Here is a 24,732-nt window from a genome sequence, read left to right on the forward strand (position 1 = left end):
ATAATGCAAAAAGTTGCAAGCCTTTATTATTTAAAGACTATATTTAAAAATTATACACAAAATAACGAACATATAAAAATTTTTTCCAAACAAAAGATTATAAGATTAATGAAGTGGGGAAGAGGGTCATAAGTGCAATAATGAAGGCAAAAAATGTGCCCGTGCTCAAATCAAATTTTTTGATGAATACAGAAGGTAGAGAATAAAGAAATTAAAAAAAACTACTGAAGAAGGGAGAAACTGAAAAAAAAAAGAAATGGTTAGAGGCAGTAAACAAGACTTATCAGAACAACTTAGGAGTTAGGAGTAGTTTTTGGAGTCCAGATCATATTTTGGAAAATTTGCATATTATTCGTTGCAGTAGATGGCCAATCAAGAATTTATCTTAACGATTCTAGAGAAAAACATGCCACAATAAAATAGTTTCATAACATACCATTTCTAAGCTTTGTTCCAGCTGTGGAAAAGCAATTCATTCAAAATAATGACAAGAAAATGGAATGTTATATATTTATTATTAATTATAAATTTAACAATTAAATTAAATACAATTTAGGTACACAATATATTATATATCTTAGTTGTATAAATACTTAATCAACTTATAAGCTGAAAAAGAAGACAGATCCTAAAATCATTATAAAAAGAATTAAACAATACATGCATTGTCGGACTAATTCAGCAATATTACAAAATTTCATACAAATAATATGCAGGAATAATAAATCACAAATTGATAATCTTCTTTATTCAAATATATCTATTTCTAGATATTAAAGATTTAGCAAACCTGATGATGAAACTGAATCAACTGAAGTCATAATAATCATTTTTTGGTAATGCTTTAACAAAATTATCAATAAGTGATATTAAATCCATGTTTTTAAAAATTTAAATAAAGATATGATACAAAAATTTAATTTAATTTTTCTTATATTCAATCCTTTCAACTTTAACATCTTCGCCAACTAATTGGTATACATATGTGACAACTGTTGTATTCTGAATGTCCATTAATACAAACGATGGAGTTATTGATCTGAAACAACATTTTTAGTCATTATTTTAAACTGTTTAAATAATATATAGAGAAGAAATCCAATCATAATATAATTTTCGAATATAAAATAATATGTATGTTCGCGGAGTAGTCAGGAACTAGTTCACAACAAAAATTTAATTCCATATTACTTATATTTATTTAATGTATTATCGTTGAATTAATTTTATAATATTACATAATAGTAAATTTGTTTATTTATCTATCAATGGTATTATTTATATTATTTAAGTGCGCATGCTCTACTTTTCAGTAAATTTTTGTATATTTTAAGCCCATAACCTCATTTAAAAGTCAACTTATAAGAATGGATAATGGGAGAACACATAGTAGAACTGACTGTCGACAACGAATAGAGTAATCTGTTAACCCAGGTACTAAAATACCAACGGCCACCGCTAGGAAAATATTCCAACAATGCATCTGATTACCCATTTGAAACGTTATCATTTTTGTACTCTAATACAGAGTGTATAATGTAATATAATGTATATGTATTTACATACTTTTTATCTAGCATCAGTCTTTTTCACACATGAAACTAATGACAAACCAGCTGCTGCCTGTTATTAAGTAAAAACACATGTTATTTTTATGAACGATCTAGACTCAGTGCATTGAAAAGAGATAGGTACAAAGAAAGACGATTGGGGATGTTTTCACATATTTTAAGTACAATTTCTGACATTTTGGTTTGTTTACTTTTGTGGCTGTCAGTTTGTTGAATTTTTTGCTGTTATTTTGTCGAATTTTTACATTTTGAAGTTTTTTTATAGTATACAAACAGTTGTTTTCACAACTAATTTTATATTGGAGTTAGAAATTTTATGATAATTTTATGTTATTTTACGATAAATTTTGACAACGTACAAAGCTAATCTCATTGTTGACACAGTTAAAGAATGCTTGTGTTTAATGTTCTGCCAAAGTGAATAAAATAACAAAAAGAAAATATGTTATTGAATTTTTATATAAATTGTTTATTTATTTATTAATCAATGATAATAAAAGAATTTATTAAGCTACTTCAAATGTAGCTGTAATTATGCACCAAAATTTTAAAGCAAAACTTAAATTTGACATTATATTTATTTGATAACGTCAAATTTTATACTATAACACGTGATCGGAATAATACCCACTTTCTGTAACTTGCTGTTGCGTTTAATAAATTTCTGACTTATTCCGTATGCTTTAAACTTTAAATGATGACGCACGGATAAAGACTCGTACGAGGAAAGCAGCTAGGGGCAGAGATACTTAGAGGCGGATGCTGAGGGCAACCAGGGCCCAATTTGGGATGTAGTGCCACAAGAGAGAAAGAGAACCTCATTTAACTCATTCAGTGCCCATACTGGCAGTGCCGGGACGAGGGTTTCAGCAATGGTGCCGATGATGCACAAATGTTGGTGGTAGCACTGCATTATATATGAACTATTTAAGTATGTGGTACCAGCCATGTGACTTTTGTTCAAGATGGGCACCTAACATGTAAAATGGGAAAAATTTATCAATATCGTTATTTTATTGACATTCAGTTGAGTTTATGTGCTAAAAATATGAGAAAAAAAGTGGTTTTTTTGAATTTTGAGGATTTTCTGGAGACAAAATGGCAAATCTTACCCTGATATTCAAACAAAAACAAACAAATATTTATTTAGAAGTATTTTAAGTAAGCCAAAAATTACCTACATGACCTAAAATTTTTTTGAACAATTTACAACATTTTTCCCGAGTTCAGTTTTGCCCAAAAAAAAATTGTGTTTGTGGGCTCGAAAATGTATTGTCTTGAATATTAAACCAAACCAAATATTAAACCAAAATATTTAAACCAAAAGATAGCTCAGCTATTTTTTTTTTTTCGAAAAAACACATTTTTTGGAGACTAAAAATTTGGCTAAAGGGATCTTAACTATGTACTTTCTAGTGCCCAATCCCTAAGAATCCAGCCGAGTGCAGATTTTACCACCTTATCCCACTAGAGCCTTTGTTTGATACTTACGTTTCTAATGAATTGTAAGCTCCTGTTGCTGATCCTGGGTTGATATAAAACTTGTTTTCATGTTCATACGCTTCAAACTTATGTGTATGACCAGATATTAATATATCAACATCCAACTGTCTTTGGATTAACGCAATTGATTCTGGGTCTCCCCAAGGTACTACTTGATGACCATGGGATAGTCCTATCCTAAACTGGCCTACTGTGACTACTTTTTGTTCTGGGTAATTCAAATTCTAAAACAAAAGACATCCAGTAAAATGAAAATCCAACTAAATGAGGTACCCATGTACTTACATCATCAAAATCACCTCGTACTACATGGACATCACTAGCTAAGGTTTTTAAATAATCGTAGGATTCTTTCGTACACAGATTGCCAGTACATAAAATGTGCTGTATTCGACCGGGCACCAGCAACTTTTTGAATTTTGCAGGTAAACTACTACATCTATGTGGTATGTGAAGATCACCTAGTACTAAAACAAGCTAAAAAAAATGAATTTATATAAAAGAACACACTTAAACAGACATTACTTTACCATTATAGTTAATGTTATTTATTCAATTAATTATTAATTTGCACGTATCTTTTTTTAATAAAACTTGTTATAAACAATTAACTCCCCTTAAGACTTGGACTATAAACGTCAAAAAGTAAAGTGATTCTAAATAGTAAATGCCGTAAGCAGTAAAATCACATGCAAAGTATGCAGTATGAAGTTAGCTTGTATCAAGATTGCGTTTGTAAAAGATAATCTCATCATCGACTTGGTGACGTCATTTAAATTTTTTCGATTTGTTTAATAATTTTTACACACTAGTGTGTAAATACTTACACACTAGTATTCTTATATTTTTCACCTCCGTATTTTCTTTTAACACTATGATATGTAAGCTGTGTCCCTATTAACTATTGTTATAGTCTCCAGACCGTTTTCAAACAATCGCCACTTCGTGAGGAGTAGGCAAAAAAATCATTGTTAAGAATACATTAATATTCAAATAATATCTGTGATTTAAAACGGTAATTTATTTAAATATAATAAAGATCCTTTTTTTACTTTTTGAAGTTATACTTCTTTACGCGCGATATGAGGGTGAATTTTAATAGGATTAAAACCTTTGATCCCGGCGCAGTCGCATTACAACTTTGTTCTGATTGGATGTTCAAATGACATGACAAAAATTATCCAATATGGCAGCTGTGGAACAGCTGTGGGACTGTGGTTTGGTTATGTATGGTTGTTGCGTTTTAAAATTTGTAGGAAGAGAAACAACAAACAAAAAGTTAGTTAATGGTTATACTGCCTTTTTAAATAGTTTTCATATTATATTTTTGGACTTATTAACATAGAAGATATGATTGTTGCATGCCAATGTAAAAAACCTATTAGCTCGAAGGCGTAGAGAACTGTGGATAACAACAATCAACCGGGACGATCTACGATCTCGCTTATTCAAAGCTAAAGAATCTTACACTGGTAAGTGTTTTAAAAATAGTTGATCAAATTTTGTTATGATATTTGAACATAGCCACTTTGCACGATGCAAGTGATTGCGAAATTTATTAGTCGTTATACGGGCTCTGATTGGGTGTTGAAATGATCTGTCAATAATAAATAATTGTTCAATATGAAGGTAAACAAATGTATAATATATTAGTTTTATTGTTGTGAGGACAGAAACAAAAAAGTTTATAATTGTAGTGATTTTTAAATAGTTTTTAAAGCAACAGGTACGTAATAATTGTAAATGTATCATAGGTACCTACCTATTTGAACCTACCAAAATACATAGTATGTAATACTTTTATTTACATAATTTGATTACCATCAAAATTTCTATCAATATTCACCTAATATATTGTTTTCTTACTCTATGTTTTGTTGTATTTTTTCAATTCTAAATCATTTCAATTCAAAATCAAAATAATTTGATTTACATAATTCAAAAATGTCAAAAGTTTAATCCGTTTAGTTAGTCGATCTTCGCACATAATGACACACTGTCTCCGTGGCGAAGCGTTTAATGCGAGTGAACCCCAATACAACGCCAATACCAGCCGCGCTGGTAAGTTGGTTCGAATCCCAATAGAAACTTTTATTTTTTATTTTTTTTATACATTTTATGATTGTAAAGGCCCCGTCTCACCATCAAATAATTGACAGTTATTTGATCAAACTTGACAGTTAGTGACACAAAGTGACAGTTAGTATGTATAGTTTGTGTCACTAGTCAAGTTTGACTGTCAAGTTTGATCAAATAACTGTCAATTATTTGATGGTGAGACGGGGCCTTAAGTATATTTATTATATAATTTTATTTTCAGAAAATACGTATTTAGTTAAAAAAGAATGTGTGTGTACTTTGTACACACGGAAGAAGTTATACTTCTATTATATGATTTAAACGAAATTAATATACTTTTTATTTATATTTTGTTTAAATATTAAACTAATTTATACTTACTACTTCTCAAACATGTTTATTAGAACAGTGCCAAAAATTAAAATAATAAAAGAATAAAACACACACAAACACATTAAACAAGCCACAAATGATGTCTGAACATTAATTGTCGGAATTTTTTTTAACTAAATACGTATTTTCTGAAAATACAATTATATAATAAATATACTTGCAATCATAAAATGTATTAAAAAAAACAAAAAAGAATGTTTCTATTGGGACTCGAACCAACGGTGACAAGCGCGGTTGGTATTGGAATTCATTCGCCTTCAACGCTTAGCCATGGACACTATGTGTCATTATTTACGAAGATCGACTAACTAAACGGATTAAACTTGTGATATTTTGATATTTTGAAAATTGATCAAATTATTTTAATTTCGAATTGAAATGATTTAGAATTGAAAAAATACAACAAAACATAGAGTAAGGAAACAATATATTATACCCTATTCCACGAACATACGCCTGTTTTGGATTACTTCGACAACGAATATTTTACTGTGCAAAATAAGAAGAACGAAAGTAAATTGCAATTTACATTGTTGTTTATTAAAATAATTATTAGCGCCATTTACTTTCGTACTTCTTATGTTGCACAGTAAAATATTCGTTGTCGAAGTAATCCAAAACAGGCGTATGTTCGTGGAATGGCTTATAGGTGAATATTGATAGAAATTTTGATGGTAATCAAATTATATAAATAAAAGTATTACATACTATGTATTTTGGCAGATCAAATAGGTAGGTTTATACCCATGATACATTAACAATTATTACGTACCTGTTGCTTTTAAAAACTATTTAAAAGTCACTACAATATTATAAACTTTTTTGTTTCTGTCCTCACAACAATAAAACTAATATATTATACATTTGTTTACCTTTACCTTTACCTCCAAACCACAGCTGCTATATCGGATAATTTTTGACATGTCATTTGAACATCCAATCAGAACAAAGTTATAATGCGCATGCGCCGGGCTGATATGTTTTAACATATAAAAAATCACCCTCTATCGCCGGTAAAGAAGTATAACTTCAAAAATTTCCGACAATTAATGTTCAGAAATCATTTGTGGCATTTTTAATGTGTTTGTGTGTGTTTTATTCTTTTATTATTTTAATTTTTGACACTCTTTTAATAAAAATGTTTGAGAAGTAGTAAGTATAAATTAGTTTAATATTTAAATAAAATATAAATAAAAAGTATATTAATTTCGTTTATAATCATATAATAGAAGTATAACTTCTTACGTGCGTACAAAGTACATACACATTCTTTTTTATTAATCAGCGCGTCAAAAACTTTTAAAGAATGAGATATATGTTTCATTTTTACCATTCATTAAATTTGTAAAATAATTACGCTCGGTTTCATAATCAGCTAAAGTGGACTTTAAATTTTAAGTTGATGTCAACGTTAAAGTGAACTTTAGTTAATGTTCACTTTAAGTTGATTATGAAACCGGGCGTTAATCTTTGTTCTGTTTCCAAATGATACTTCTACTCTAGTCTTACTTTTGAAATAAATACTTTTTAAAGCACTTTCGAGGTATATTTAAAATCTAATGCGGGATAGGCAACATCCTTGCTGCAATCCCTGTGATGTTGCAAATCCTGTTGTTATTTTTGTGTCGATTTTTATTTTTGTTATGGATTGATTATAGTACTTTGATTGCTTTTATTAATTGTATATTAATATACGTGTTTTCCATTAATTGCCCCAGCTTCTTCAGTGGGACGCTATCATAGGCTTGCCGTAGGTCGACGAACAACGTTTGAATTTCTTAATGTGCCATATTTTTTCTATTACACTAGTTTACAACCAATTTGCGACTGGAATGCAAAATGCTGTTTTTTGTTAATTTTTGCTCTCTGAATACGAATATGATGATAAAAAGTTCCTAACACGTAAGATTTTTGAGTTATGATTTTTTCAAAAAAAAATGAGTTACGATTTTTGAGTTGGAGTATTTTACAAATTTTTTTTTTAAACAGTCATTTGTAATATATCGGTGAGTGATGTTATCAAACTAACGTTTTTCCTAAAAATTGTGCATACTTTGACAACACTGGGATATCTAATGTCTACGAATAACACATTAACATTTAAATAAAGAATAGACCAAAGGTAATCCTTAATAAGTAAACCTACCCATTTAAACTTATTAGTTCTAAACTGTTTTAACGACTGTTATTTCTGCATGACAAAAGTGTCTGGGTTTTCAAGGAAAGGCAAGCATAAAATTGAATATCCAGATATTATCTCAGCAATAAAACCGGTTTTCCATGGAGAAGATTTACCAGTTCCAGGACCCCCGGCAAATTGGGAAGAAGATTTGGAAATGTATGACGATAAAAGTAAACCCGATGATGTATCAGAAAATAATGATTCTTATTTTCCCGAAAGCGACGAAAAAGCACCTTATTGCATCCAACAAGCCGAATTACATGATTTAGTTCGAGATCTTCACTTGCCCAAAGAACAGGCTTAACTCTAGGTTCTACATTACAATAATGGATTTTTTTAAATGGAATTTACTAGCCAGTAAAACTTACAATATTTAGGAACCGTAACCAGGAGCTATCCTAGTTTTTTACTATGCAGGATAAAATGTGTGTTTGTATTAATCCACACAGTGTTATGGGAAAATTGGGATAGGCAGAAAACTGTGTAAAAAAGACTTACTATGGTTTTTGTTTCTAGTTCTGAACTTATGTGTATACAGTATAAAAGAATTTTTATAATAAACAGCAATATTTGATACATTCTATAACTCAACATCTAACATTTCACCTGACAAGACAATGTATGCGTGGACCCCTACGCATAAATGCACGGCACCTTAAGAAGAAGATAATTCAAAATCTATACGTGGTGGAAAATTTTAGTGTTTGAATTCGCATTCAGGACGCTTTAAACTCCCCGGTACAGCCATTTTAACATCAGTCGCAATTTTTTTTTGTTTTTTTTTTGTTGACTAGTGTTATCTGGGTAAAGGAAAAAATGTGGTCAATATTGGATCGACCCGTACGAAATCTTGCTTGTTCTTCTACTTCAGAATCTAAATGTATTATTTCTCGATTCGATTATTCAAAACCTTCCCATATATTCTACTCATAGATCCAGTTGCAGCTATTCCTCGGTAATTTTCAGAATTGTTTTTACCTCCCTTTTTGTGTACAGTACCGAAATTCAATATTTTCCATTTCATAAGGATTTTGCTTGTGTTTAGGTATGCATTCAGGGGCGTCACTTGATAGGGTCAGGGGGGGGATTGGCCCCCCCACCTGACCCTGAAAATGACTGAAATTTACAAAAAATACATCAATTTTCATCATATAATATAATGTATTGTAAATATAATGCTTGTCCCCCATCAAAATTTCAAATGACGCTCCTGTTACATGTTCTTGAACATGAACGGTCCATGTTCTTGAAATTCGACTCTATTCTCTATTAAAAGTTCTTTGAAATAATTTTCCCGGTCTTGATATTTGATCGATTTTTTAGAGAGAATGTGTAGCTTCTCATCCAATCTACTTTTGAATAATTCTTGGGTACTTTCTTCATCTAGGCTCTTTTGGCTTCGGAAGTTTTTTTGAACATAATAAATAGGGAGCGGATTTATATGCGATCAAGTTTGATGAAATATGCGCATATATATGCGGTAAAAAATTACAAAATATGCGCAAGATATGCACAAAAATTCAGAAAATGCGCATTTCGAGATACCACAAATTTTCTGTTATATTCTATTCTAAGGGGTTCTTTTATAGGGGGGGCGGCAATCCTATTTATTATCTTTCAAATAAAATCATTTTTTATAATATATGCAATTTATTCACAGTTTTTACAAAAACTGCTACCAATAGTTACCTATTTAAAATAAAACAACAATATCACTATAAATATATTATTATCTTCGATTATAATTCACTACAATGTGTTTTTCCAAATTCTTTACGAGAAAACATATTATTTGATTAGATAAAATATTTTTATAACTTGAAAAACTACTTTCAACATCAATAGAAGTAATTGGGGCGTATTTAAAATAACTTGTTAATTTCCGTTAGAAAATCGTAAAACTATGGTTAAAGGTGTAAAATCTCTTAACAATAGAGGATTTAAAAGAATCACCAGAATTATAGGTACCTACTAAATATAATAAAAGTAAATAGAATTCGGATTTCCGGGTACCATCCTTCATCACTTTAACATCCTACAATCATTTTATAACGGGTTACTATAAGCACTAAGTACTTTGTGTAAAGATCGGGTGTTTTCTAAGAAAAAATGAAAGGCAGTGAATGAGCCGTCCTCTTCAGGTAGTTCTCGAATTAATAGATACGACAGCCTGTGCGGGGAAATATTTTGTGTCAAATTAAAAAATTTTAAAAATTTTTTGGACTTAAATGTTTTTTAATAGGCACAAAATATGCATGTTTCTTTAAAAATATGCAAAATTTAGTAAAGTTCTCAAATATGCGAAATATGCATGCAATATGCATTTAGTATAAAATCCGCTCCCTAATAATAAATAATAGTGGTCGCTACCGCATCTCGCGCTACTCTGAACTCCTACATCTTGTACTCTCAGTCGGTTTTTTGAAGTTATACTTCTTTAGGCGCGATTGGGAGTGAATTTTTATTATTCTGCGCGCATGCGCACACAGACAGTATGGAGTTCGTTGCTAAATCTTTTAAATTATGTACGTATCAGTCCAAAAAGGATGTGGAAAGAATATATTAGTGTTATTAGTAAATATATTTATTATAATTTTTTGTGTCTTTGGATTTGTCTTCCTCGGGAATAAGATAGTACATAAGTAATATTTAAGTATTTTTTATACTTCACTTGATCTATTTGTCACTATGTCTGGAAATCTTGTAATCCGTAAAAACAACGGCAGTATAGCTCAGTGGTAGAGCGTTCGACTGAAGATCGTGAGGTCCCCGGTTCGAATCCGTGTTTTCTATTTTTTTTTTATTATTTCTGGTATTGTTTTGATAAACTTTTGGAAAGTAGTAAGTAAAAATTAATTGATGGATTCGACCGTTACTTGATGGAAGTTCATTTTATCTCACAATAAAACATTGAAAACTTTTGTTTTCTATACTTCCACAAAATTTATTATTTACAACTATGTGACTACAACTGTTTCGGCAGAGTGCCTTTCTCAAGTGATATAATTTACAATGTGTTTGCCTTTTTAAATCTCTAACGCCCGGTTTCATAATCAGTTAAAGTGGACTTTAAGTTTTAAGTTGGTACCCTTGTCAATGCAATTCATATGGGTAAATGTCAACGTTAAAGTGAACTTTAGTTAATGTTCACTTTAAGTTGATTATGAAACCGGGCGTAACTGAAGAGGTTGAGGAGTGGGGAGCTGTTTCTCTCGAGTTGGTCATTCAGAATTATATCTGTATTTTTCAGTTTATTAATTTCCATAGATTCTAAAAAAGATAGCTTAAGGCCTTTATTTTGGATATGCAGAATTTGAAACTCTTCATTGAAAGAATGATTATGATCTAGAAGGTGAAGTGCGTATGTAGAAGTGTCTGTTTTTCTATTGTTGAAAGCCCTTTTATGTTCTGCTATCCGTTTGTCAAAAGTTCTGCCAGTTTGACCGATGTACGTTTTCGGACAGTCACCACAAGTTAGTTTGTACACACCACTCTGTAGTTGCTTTCTCTTTCGGCTTTTATTGTTCTTAATATATTTGCTTAAGTTGTTGTTAGTTCTGAAAGCTGGTATTATTCCTTTCTTTTTTATGTATCTGGCTATTTTTGTTGTTATCTTGCCAGTATATGTGAGAGAGCAGAAGGTACTGGGTTCTTTCTGTGGCGGTAGATACACTAATTTCAGAGCTTTCTTATGGAGTTTTTGATTTAAAATTTTGTTAACTGTTTGTTCGTTATAGCCGTTGTTTACTGCTATTTGTTTAATGATGTTTAGTTCTATCTCGAAGTTATTTTTTGTCATGGGAATTTCTGTCTATGGTAGGCTGCTAATTTGTGTTGTTAGGATGGGATGATGAATTGTGTATAGTTGTGTTATTATGGGTAGGTTTATAATATACGGAGAACTCATGTTTGTTGTGTAGTCTGGTACTCGTTACATCTAGAAAGTTTATGGAATTATTCTGTTGTTTCTATTGTAAACTCAATATTACTATGACCTTAAGCTATCTTTTTAGAAGCTATGGAAATTAATAAACTGAAAAATACAGATATAATTCTGAATGACCAACTCGAGACAAACAGCTCCCCACTCCTCAACCTCTTCAGTTAGAGACTTAAAAAGGCAAACACATTGTAAATTATATCACTTGAGAAAGGCACTCTGCCGAAATAGCTGTAGTCACATAGTTGTAAATAATAAATTTTGTGAAGTATAGAAAACAGAAGTTTTCAGTGTTTTATTGTGAAGTAAAAATTAGTTTAATCTTTAAATAAAATATAAATAACCGGTTGAAAGTATATTTATCTGATGAGAGACTAATAATAAGTTTCGAAACCGGTAGAGGTGTTTGCTGCACTCTCTGACTGAACTGGAATAATGATGCTGCTGTAGTTTCGTGTTGGAACGAAATTGAAAATGGTTATTCATTTCTGATATATTTATGTCGTTGAAATTATAAAATAGAACTATAACTTCTTACGTGCGTACAAAGTACATACATTCTTTTTTTTTGTTTTGATAATCGATTATTGTTTTTATCTTCATTGTTTCCCGAATCCGCGTATAATAGCTGTGTATCAATGTGTGTGGTAAGTAGCCATTTAAGATTCTGAGTTGATTCTGGTCGAATAAATCTATGAATCTTTCATTATTGTTCGTGGTGTCTTCTTCAGATTTTCCTACTATTTCATCATTATATCTTTTTCTTACTCTACCGTTACTTCCTTTTTTCCTACTATTTTTCTCCTCCTTACAACAAATAATCTTCTTTTAATAAGTCTCACAGCAATAAAACACAGTATAAGAGAATTGAAAACACTAAGACAATTAATTTATTAAGGTACACTAGCAGAGTACAAAAAATGAGTAACAGGAAATAAAAGATGAAATTACAATGGTAGTTTATTTACAATTTTATATTTACAACTTAACTATGTAAATCACAGATAAAACGCTTTGCAGCGGCAGGAGTTTTACAATATTGACAAAATACATTGTACTCACGTAGACCAGACCTGTTTGCTATTTGGAATATCTTAATATATACTTTATGCATCTAATGCAAAAACTTGTATTCGTGTATCATTTTGACATATTAGGTAACCCAATAGCTGTGCAGTTCCTGATTTGAATCAAAGACTTTGGTCCTCTTGCTCGAGTATATGCCTTTACAGTACTCAGCGAATGGTCAAACAAAGTTTATTATTATAATATTATGTTACTATTCGCTCCATCTATGACTGACGCGACACCTAGCGTAGCCGCCTGACATTTTTGGCGATCACAATTTGACGTTAAACATATAATACAGATATGACATATTTGATGTTAATATGTAATATTTATTTACCATTTTTGACAAAATATGTTTACAAACAATAAGTGTGTTCGCGGGGACAGTCAGGGACTAGTCCACAACAAGTGGAGCATGCACACTTTAAAATCATATAAATAATACCGTTGATAGATAAATATACAAGGTATCTTTACTAATAATTAATATTATTAATTAAATATTAATATACTGGTATATTTATCAATAAACGATATAGACGAGTAAGGATCTGCGAAAAAACATCTATTTTTGGATGTGAGAGGTGGCATTCGGATTTTTGCAGATAAAGTTAGGTGACACCTTCAGTAATAATAATTGACTTATGCTCCTTCTCAAATATGCCCGGAACATTAATAAAAAAATTAAAATATTTAAAAATTTTGAAAAACATCGATTTCTTTCTGCTTTCTTTGCTTATAACTTTAAAACGATTCGGTTTGGAACAAAGTCGTACAGAAATAAAATAAAGATAATTGAATTTTGTATGATATACGACTGGTAAAAAATGTCTTAAGGTATTACCTTTTCTGCAATATAGCAATAAATACAAAATAAGGGGGCAAAATAACTCTGTTGTTATTCAATATTTTTTAACCACTTTGGTGGCACTTAGAACCTTAGTAATTCGCTTAGGAAATTCTTTGTAACATACTTAAATCGTGTGCCAAATTTCATTAAAATCGACCTAATAAATTTTGCTTAATAAATTTGCAATCTAAATGTTTTTAAAAAAGTTCAAATTTTTTAAAATCTTTCTGAACAAAAAGTAGACCGTTTAGAAGTTGGCTAATTTTTTTGACATATAAAGAGGTGCTCTACCTATCTAATACACTTTACAGAATTAAAATCGGATTATTTAAGGGGCCCCAGCAATGTTTTAAATTTAGAAACAATTTTTTGGCTTATAAACAAATAGCTTTGTTTAATAATAAAAAAATTAATTTTTAGCAATGCAAATAATTAAAGCCGGTATAATTTGACTTAAACTTTCAAATGCTGTCAGCAGAATTGCTATTTTATCTTTTAATTAAACGTTATTCGCGTTCAAAAATAATTTCTCGATTTTTTGAAAGTTCCACCGCGTTTATCTCGAAAACTATGCATCCTACAAAAGAAACTTGTTAAGAACATTTTTTGCTTAGAATTACCCAAGAAATACAAAAGAATGTTTTATTTTGCGAAAAATCGATTTTATGTAATTCCTCAAGTTCTTTGTTTATAACAATCTTAACGACATCCGGATCAACTGTTGCCCAAAAAATTCGTGTTCTACGGGTCAAAATACATAAAAAAACTTGGGTAAGTCCATCTAAATAAAGGAGCCCGTAGCACCCCCTCCTGGCCACAGCACTAATTTGTTTATAAGCCAAAAAATTGTTTATAACTTTAAAACATTGCTGAAGCTGCTTAAATAATCCGATTTCAATTCTGTAAAGTGCATTAGATAGGTGAAGTACTTCTTTATATGTAAAAAAATTGACAAATCTTTGTATGTTCTAGTTTTTGTTGTGCAAGATTTTAAAACATTTTAATTTTTTTAAAAAAGTTGAGATTGCAAAATTATTATGCAAAATCTAGTAAGTCAATTTTAATGAAATTTGGTGTACGGTTTTAGCACATTACAAAAATTTTATAAGCGAATTAGGAAGGATCCAAGTGTAACCTAAGTGATGAAAAATCATTGAATAAGGACAGGCTTGTTTTGCCCCCTTATTTTATATTTATTGCTATTTTGAAGCAAGGGTGATAAATTAAGACATTTTTAACCAATCGCATCTGATAAAAAATTTAATTATCTTTGTTTTATTCCTATAGGACTTTGTTCTAAAATGAATAGTTTTTAAGTTATAATCAAAGAAAGTTGAAAAAAAAACGAAATTTTTTGAAATTTTTAAATATTTTATTTTTTTTATTAATGTTCCGGGCATATTTGAGAAGGAGCATAAATCAATTATTATTAACGAAGTTATCACATAACCTTATCCGCAAAAATCTGAATGCCACCTCTCACATCCACCTAAAAACAGATTCTTACTGGTCTAATAATACATTAAGGACCGGTTGTTCGAACGCTAATCAACAATGATCATTATTAAATATTTAATTACTGTCACCAAAACTGTCAATGTCAACTTTGTTTGGGTTGCTGAAAACATAATTAATTACAATTATGAGATTTATTATTAATTATGTTAATAATTATTGTTATATTAATTGATTATAGTCTCAGAATTATAATTAATTATGTTTTGACAACCCAAACAAAGTTGACATTGACAGTAATTAATTATTTGATAATGATCATTGTTGATTAGCGATCGAACAACCGGCCCTTAATGCATATAATATGGAATTAAAGTGCGCATGCATTGTCGTGGACTAAAAGTCACGGACAGGGTCCGCGAACGAACATAATGACACTGACATTACAATAATTCGCCAAAATTGTCATATTTCGCCGCTACGGACGTTGGCATAGTTTCGTGTATCTCCACCATAGTCACGCACGGAGCGAATAGGATAGAGCCCAAATCATCTGCTGTAACGAAAATGCAGTTCAGGAAGAAAAAAACCTGCTAACAAAGGTTTTAACAAAAAATGATTACCCATTGTCATTTATAAACAAGAAATTTCACAAAATTGAAAAAAGGAAACAACAAAACAGTACAAGCAATTCAAAAACACCCACCAAGAGAAGATTCAAAGATGGCAACAATACCATATGTAAAGAACTATCAGAAATGTTGGGATATAAAGAGTCTAATGCTCATAATCTCATATAAGATTATGAGCATTAGACTCTTTATATCCTAACATGTACACAATGTGCTCATACCAGCAACTATCAGAAAAATTAAAACTAAGACCTATTCTGCCCAAAACCAAACAACACTCAAGAGAGATCAAAGAACTGCATATTATATAAAACACTCTGTGAATGCAACAACTTCTGTGTGGGAGAAAGCGCAAGACAAATGTAAGGATAAACGAGAATGAAACATACATCAAGAACAAATACTTTGATCAATCTTAGATATACAAACATGCCTAGGACAACAAGCACATAGTACAATGGGCATATACAGGGTTGCGAGAAAGTCTGGCAACACGGTAATTTCTCGGAAACCGCTAGAACGATTTTTATGGATTTTGGTGGGCGAGGGTCTTTTAATACGGTCGATATTATAGTGGTAATTACATAGTTGTAAAATTTCCCGTTTTTCTGGAAATCTAATGAACTTTCTTATTTGAAATGGAACACCCTGTATATTCTTTGCGTTTTGGAATTCCTGAGGGATACTGATTATTTTTTATATGATATTCCCTATACCTAAATGCCATAATTTCGGAGTTGTTGCTACATTTATTAAAAAAAATTTAAACAATTTATAAAAATCAATTTTTTCGGCCAAAATAAAACGTGCCAAAAATTCTTATAGGTGTCTGATAGAAGAAGGTTTGACCTTGAATTTAGGTATGTAGTTTGTAATTTCAAAAATTATTTTCTTTTACTTGTGTTTTTGAACCTTGAAAATCGTTATTTTTCGTTTTTTCCGTTTTAAATTGTTTATAACTCGAAAACGATTAATTTTAGAGAAAAATTACAAAAGACCTCCTTTGTTCCCAATGATCTAAAGAACCTAAAATAATGTCTACCCGGGCCGAAAAAATTGATTTTTATAAATTGTTTAAAAATTTTTTTTTTTTAATAAATGTAGCAATAACTCCGAAATTATGGCATTTAGGTATAGGGAATATCATATGAAAAATAATCAGTATCCCCTATGGATTCCAAAACTTAAAAAATATACAGGGTGTTCCATTTGAAATAAGAAAGTTCAGTAGATTTCCAGAAAAACGGACGATTTGACAACAATGTAATTACCACTATAATATTGGCCGCATTAGAAGACCCTTACTCACCAAAATCTATAAAAATCGTTCTAGCGGTTTCCGAGACAATAACGTGTTGCCAGACTTTTTCGCAACCCTGTACATCAATAATCATGAAAGAAACAGACACGAAAAAGAGCAGCTCTCATTCTAATTAATGAAGAAGAACGTGTAGCAAACCCATCAGCAGAATGTAGCAGGCCCCGGTTGCCAATACTAAAAGAATATACCAACTTTTGCGGATTAACAGAAAGTCGGAGAGATATAGTCTACAATAATTATACATAATACATATACAACACAAAATACATTAACACATAGTACACAAACGCCCAAAATAATCAGAATTTGATATCATCCTTATGGCACAGTATAAAGAGGGATAGTAGAACCACTCTCAGAAAAATTGGAAGTAAAATCTTTGGTCGCGCATGGTGACCGCGCAATGTTCTCAGTCGCTTTTGCCCCACTCTCGTATTGCTATAGTTTGTTTTTTAACCAAGAGGAGTGATTCAAATTTACCGCGCCGTAATGCTTGTTTATAATTGGTCCAACCACAGGCAAGTTTACTCCACTTTTATTAAATGTTGACACTAATGACATTTATGAAATTTTGGCACTTCTGTCTTTTTATAGGTTAATTAGTATATCGGCGATTTTTTATGTTTTCTGCATTATTCCTTTAATTTTTAGATTTTGAGTCTACTTTTATATAAAAACAGTTGTTTTTAGAACTCTTTAGCGATGTGTTAGTATGTATAATATAATATGTATGGATTATCATCGAAAGCTGATATGATCAACAAAAAAAGAAGATGAATTTGGTGACTTATCTTGTAACTTTCTTGGGTGTGAATCTGTCTTTTTAGTTTACTCCTCTTGGTTAAAAAAATCAGCTATAGTCGCATAGAAACGTACGGGTTTTAACAGGGAAAACCCGCATCCACCACTGGTGAATTACCAATTGCGTACTGCCGGTATTACTTCTTGAGATCAAAGTGCCGACATGGAAGAGATTTTACTGTCCCTCTTTATACTCTACTTATGGTAAAAACAACACCCTCAGAATTTTCAACTAAAAGCATGGCTATTTGTCTATAAGAGCAAGGCCAAACTGTCAGTTTGAGAAAATAAAACCGCTAAATTATATTTTAAAATATTACAACTGAAAATATAACTTTTTGGTTGTAATAACACCTAATTTCTTTAAATTATTTTTTTGGAGTGGAAATCGAAGCATCAAAACAAATGTAATAAGTTTCATTACAATCAATTGTGGCTTAATCCCATATGAACATAGTACAAAACCTTCAAAGAATGACATCTTAGAAGTTTGGTAGACAAATTACCAAACGGTTAAACTTGTCACATCCTCAAAGTTTTACAGACCATTGACTCTGTAGATTGATTGAGGATTGAGCAAAAGCGCCATGGAGGAAATACATTGGACACAACTACAGTAAATACTATTGCCTAATAGAAGACACAATTCTTCCTTTAAAGCGATTGAATTTCCAAATATTTTTATTGAAAACTCTTCCAAAGTTGTTGATCATTCACGATCAATTATATTAATCGAATCAATATTAATCGATCAATTATATTATATTAATAGAAAAAAAAATTGTAATAATACTAATTTTAATCTTATTGACAAATAAGTTTCATTATAAAAAATCTCAAAGTAATAAATTAATCGTAAGAGTAGTAAATAAATTAAATTAGTCGTAAGAGTATATAAGTAATAAGTATAAATAAAATAGAGTACTAGCAATAATGGCTATTATTATCTTGGAATAATATTACCCCTCAGCTAACGCGGCTCAGTTCGTAAATATAGGGCTTTTCGTTCAGTCATTTGTTTCGAGCTCCTGTCATATGTCGTATAATTCGTGTATATTAATATTATACACATATTATACAACATATGACAAAAGCTCGAAATAAATGACAATTAATGAAAAGCCCCATTCCTCGGAAATAATAGCTGTCAATGTTGACTCGTAGCATAACATGAGCATAACCTACTATGATAACTTTTAAGAGTAGGTAGCTCACGTACAGCGCTGACAAATAATTAATCGCATACAGTGTTGCCAAACTTACTCATAAATAAAACAATTTTCGATAACGTTGAGATGTGCCTTCTTCTTTATTTCGAACTTGCGTATAAAGTTCTTCTTTCTGTCGGTTTTTAATTTAGTTTAGCAGTTATGACAATTTAGCAATCAATACTTTGGAGGCCGAATTATCTATTGAATAGTCACACAAATACCACTGGAACTATATTTGAAGAATCCATCTGTTAATTCACCTCTATAAGTTATTCACAAGAATAATAACAAGCAGACCTTCATTGCATATAAGGGATTATAAAAAAATCCATCGGATACAACCGACCAATGGTCCTGGCAGCAATTTACTTGTATATAATAATTTTAGTTTAGGAGTGAAGAACAAGAACACATTTCTATCAAGGCATCAACGAGATGAAAAGAAGATATCCAGGAAAATTGAGCACAACAATGATACCAGACTACTGCTGCATACTACCGAGAAATTTTAGATTATTTATAATAGGATTGGGAACAAATTTTCAATACCAAATTATGAAAAAAAAAATGAAATGCTACAGCAAAATTCTTTTTTGGATTCAAAGCTTCACAAACCATGTAAATCAGTTAAAATTAAATTACGAAAACAGATTATTACTATTATTAATGAACCTCCCCGTGGCTTAGTGGTAAGAGAGCCTATCTTTGAACCCAAAGATCGTGAGTTCGAATCCCGACAGGGTGTGAAATTTTGCTTTATTAAAAATTTAATTAAATTACGAAAGCAGATTATTACTATTATTAATGAACCTCTCCGTTGCTTAGTGGTAAGAGTTTGAACCCAAAAGTAGTGAGTTCGAATTCCGACACGGTGTGAAATTTTCCTTTATTAAAAATTTAATAAATGAAAATAATTATTTATATCCGCGTGGGAACGGTGCTCACCTGTGGGACCGCAAACGTTCGAATTCAATAAGCGTATCTTTGTAAATGCAATGAAATCGACTTTACTAAGTAACAAGACATTTACTCAACACACACACTAGACATTACTCCCCTGAGCTAGTGATAGTAATTACGTGGCTAAAGGTTCCAAACCAAGGCCAGAAAACAAAACAAAAATATATTAACATTATCAAAAAACTATTAGGTATTAAAATTAACAAAAAAAATTTCAGACCTGTATAATCGAAACATTAGCCTGTTAAATTAGTAATTTTATAATACCAATATTCTAAGTGTAAAAACTGAAACAAAATCCGTAATAATTGATTACCCCTAACTTTTAACTCTTTTTTTAAAGAGACGCAACTCAATATAGTCTAGGAGAGGGGTGAAGATTTTTTTGTTTTTGATGTGTGGATCCGATTTTTCGAGGGTACCAGGCTGAGAACCATTTTTCAGTATTCATTTTTTCAAAAGGGACAATTTTCATTTTGCTAAAATTAAATATCTCTAATAGTTTATTACATACGTTCATTTAAACAAATAAATTGTTAATAACAAATTATCTGACGGGTTTTCAGACTGGTACCGTCGAAAAATGGAATCTACATACCAAAAAACAAACAAAAGCCAGTCAAGGTACCGAGGGGGCATACTCCTGGGCATACGAGGATGATCCTAAGGGGTGGAGGGGTTACAATTTCAAACTGTCTCGATTTGTCCGCAACACCTTTCAATACTCATAACGGTGTTAAGCGTATAGAGCTCAAAGTACATCCCAATGGGGGGTTATAACTCCCCAAACCTCCCCTTGGTTACCCCTATGATCCCCTGGTTCCTAAACTAACATACACACATCGGAAAAGTCTAGGGATATTTTTATAACATAATAAAATTAATAAATATTTTTTATATTCACGTGATCGTTTAATTTCAATTGAATTTGTACAGTTTTGTTCATTTTGTAGATTTTTGTGAGTAAAACATAATAGACTGAGAGGCAGCGCTAAAAAATCTCTTTGAATTTACTAAAGCTAACTTTTTCACAGTTGATTACTGTGAGTGTGTAGAGAAACATACTGCGGTCGGTCAAGCGAAACGTAGAACAGGGGTTACTGAGAGGGTATCAAAGTTGCTTTCCTACGAAGGTAATTAAATCCATTTACTAAGGCTGAAAATCAGTACACACATTCTAAATTAAATATAAATAAAAGTTATTATAGTCGGTCAGCTGTATGACGGGACAGAGCCGGTCGGTCGGCCCCAGTGAATGTACAGGGTTATTCACTATATTTTGACCCCCTTGTAAACTGCTTTATTTACAGCATTAGAAAAAAATGTAAAATACAAAAGTTATTCCATTTTTTAATTATGATTTTTTGACATATATCGTACTAGTGATGTCATCCATCTGGGCGTGATGACGTAATCAACTATTTGTTTAACCCAGATATTACTACCGTCCTTTTAAAAGGCAGTGTAAATTATGCGTAATTTAGGTTAGTACAGCTACCAACTGATAGATGGCTCTAGATGGAGTGTTTTCAAGAGCCAGCATTCGACAAGTTTTAACGATTTTAGTGCGCGCACATGCTGTAATTGTGAGGTTATCTGTGTAAATTGCCAGGTTTTGGACTACAAAATGGATGCTTATAATTGGAGGTAAGTCTAGAATTAAAAAACTGTTATTTCACGGCATTGGCATGTGGATTATTGTATAATAGGGACTTATGTACGTATATTCTTGGCTCGAATAGTTGTCACGTTGTTTCAAAGGCTCGCCGCTTGGGATTTCATTTTGTTCTTTTAAAAGGACGGTAGTAATTAGTACTACCAACGTGCGTATTGTTTCAGGAGGCCTCTCAAATTGCATGAGCTATTAGAAGAGCTTGATTCTGATGAAATCCCAGTTCCTCCAGATGGTTTGATCATATTTCCCCCAGAAAATGCCAATGATGATGTCACCGATTGCGACTCCGGCGATGAAGAACTAACTACAATAAATAATTTACCGGGTAGTCAGTTGAGAAACGATGTAGAACTTGTTTTTGACAACGCGACTGAATTACCACAAGATTCTGTGAATTCCAGCCTACCAGAAGAAGATTCGGATGATGACAATATACCATTGGCTTTGTTTCTTTCCAAGGAAAAGCTGCCCCATCAATTAGAGAAGAGAATATCTGCACACTGGATTCAAGGAGACTTGTATCAACACCCTGATTGTACTTACTGGAAAACTCAATTTGGACCGAAAATGACTCAGTCGCCGATGGAAATTTTCAATTTGTTTTTTGATGATGAAGTCATCAATTTGGTTACCGAATACACTAACATCTACGCAGGACAAAGAAATCTTTTGAACGACATTACTCAAAATGAGATTCGATGTTTTATAGGCGTTCTTGTATTGAGTGGTTGTGGTTGTGCCGAAAAGGTACATGTACTGGGAAAATCGTGACGATTCGCACAACGCAATGGTGGTAGCTGCTATATCTAGGGATAGATTTTCCCACATAATGAAAGTTTTGCATGTTTGCAATAACTTGCCATTAGATAAATTTGATAGATTTGCCAAGATGCGACCCCTGTTCGACGTAATAAACAAAAAATTTATACAATTTTCCCCTTTAGAACAACATCACAGCATAGATGAGGCAATGGTTCCGTATTTTGGTCGCCATCCCACAAAACAATTCATCAGGGGAAAACCAATCCGTTGGGGGTACAAAATGTGGGTAGGAGCCCTTCGTCTGGGATACATAGTTTGGTTTTCTCCTTACCAAGGTAATTCCACTACAATACCTGAACAATATAAAGTCCTTGGATTGGGTGCATCAGTAGTTCTATCCTATGCAGACAGATTGAATGAAGTATGGCCTCAAAGGCGATTCCATCTTATTTTTGATAATTATTTTACTTCTATTCATTTACTGCATGAGCTAAAACAAAGAGGCATATTTGGTACAGGCACTGTAAGGGAAAATCGCACCATGAAATGCCCTTTACCCTGTTCATCTATTATGAAAAAAACTGAACGTGGTAAATACGAGTATCGTCTTGATAAAAATACAGGAATAGTGGTTTGCCGCTGGCATGATAATAATATCGTTTCTATTGCTTCCAATTTTGTACCAGTAATGCCTTGCTTCTCTGTAAAGAGATTTTCACAAGCAGAGAAAAAACATATTCAAGTTCCTCAACCAAATATTGTTAGAATATACAACAACTTCATGGGCGGCGTTGATCGCAGTGACCAGAACATCAGTTTATATCGAGTGTCCATAAGAGGAAAGAAATGGTATTTTCCCCTTTTTGCTCATTGCGTTGATATGGCTATTCAAAATGCGTGGCAGATTCACAAAACTCAAGACGGTAAACTGGATCAACTTGAATTTAGAAGATCTATTGCAACTAATATTTTGGAAACTTTTAAAAAAGAAACAAAACGCGGACCTTCTAAGCGGAATTCGAATTCGGTAGCCAATTCAAGATATGACAGTATTAACCACTTGGTTCTTTATCAAGAAAAGCAATCGCGATGTGGATATTGTCACAAAAAAGTCCAGTTTTTGTGTGAAAAGTGCAAAATACCTTTACATCCAAAATTTTGTTTTAAATCCTTTCATTCTTTGTAAATTGATACTAATAAAATATATATGATATCTGGTACCGTATATTACTACCGTCCTTTTAAAAGAACATGTCAAAACTTGACAGGTATCGTCATAAAAAAAATATATGATTGTGTTTTTTGGTTCCATATGCTATAATTTCCATGAAAATTCGAAATTAATTCAAAATGTTAACAATAAAAGTTTCAGTAATATCTGGGTTAAATGAGAATAGGGGTCGTGTGCTTGCTCATTTGAAAGGTTATTTAATTCTCTATACAGTACTATAAACATTAAGATAATTATGTATACACGGTGTACAAAATTTTTTTTGAATTAATAAACAATTAATTTAATTAAAAAAATATTTTTTGGACACCCTGTATAATTATTCATATTAACGTTTATATTACTGAATAGGGAATTGAATAACCTTTCAAATGAGCTAGCACACGACCCCTATTCTCATTTAAATAGTCGATTACGTCATCACGCCCAGATGGATGACGTCACTAGTACGATACATAATATGTCAAAAAATCATAATTTAAAAATCGAATAACTTTTGTATTTTACATTTTTTTCTAATTCTGTAAATATAGCAGTTTACAAGGGGGTCAACATATAGTGAATAACCCTGTACATTCATTGGGGCCGACCGACCGGCTCTGTCCCGTCATACAGCTGACCGACTATAATAACTTTTATTTATATTTAATTTAGAATGTGTGTACTGATTTTCAGCCTTAGTAAATGGATTTAATTACCTTCGTAGGAAAGCAACTTTGATACCCTCTCAGTAACCCCTGTTCTACGTTTCGCTTGACCGACCGCAGTATGTTTCTCTACACAATCACAGTAATCAACTGTGAAAAATCTAGCTTTAGTAAATTCAAAGAGATTTTTCAGCGCTGCCTCTGCGTCTATAATAAACCAGGGTGGATACCACACTTTGTATTAATTTTGTTTTTTTTATTAAGCCCATATTTTGTAAAACTGTCTCGAAAGACATTCTACAGTTTACTTGCATGAGACATCCACTGGATGTAAACATTAGTTGACAGCGATGTCGTCATCGGCAACATAAGAGATGGCTATTTCCGTTCAGGTTTTGAATATTTTTGGATAACAGTTACTTGTATAATCGCGTAAATTATTTAACAG

At 31.6% G+C, this 24,732-nt stretch overlaps 1 protein-coding gene across 1 annotated transcript; it reads right to left on the minus strand.

Moving 5' to 3' along the window:
- Positions 1-496: 496 nt before the first annotated feature.
- On the minus strand, positions 497-3,743 carry LOC126889308 (vacuolar protein sorting-associated protein 29). The gene is made up of 4 exons (XM_050657523.1): positions 3,605-3,743; positions 3,360-3,551; positions 3,063-3,298; positions 497-1,039 (listed from the first exon to the last, which is right to left on the minus strand). The coding sequence occupies exons 1-4, from the start codon at positions 3,605-3,607 to the stop codon at positions 922-924; spliced, it is 549 nt and encodes a 182-aa protein (XP_050513480.1). The 5' UTR covers positions 3,608-3,743; the 3' UTR covers positions 497-921.
- Positions 3,744-24,732: the final 20,989 nt, after the last annotated feature.

Source organism: Diabrotica virgifera, chromosome 8, assembly GCF_917563875.1.
Source record: "Diabrotica virgifera virgifera chromosome 8, PGI_DIABVI_V3a".
Lineage (NCBI taxonomy): Eukaryota > Metazoa > Arthropoda > Insecta > Coleoptera > Chrysomelidae > Diabrotica > Diabrotica virgifera.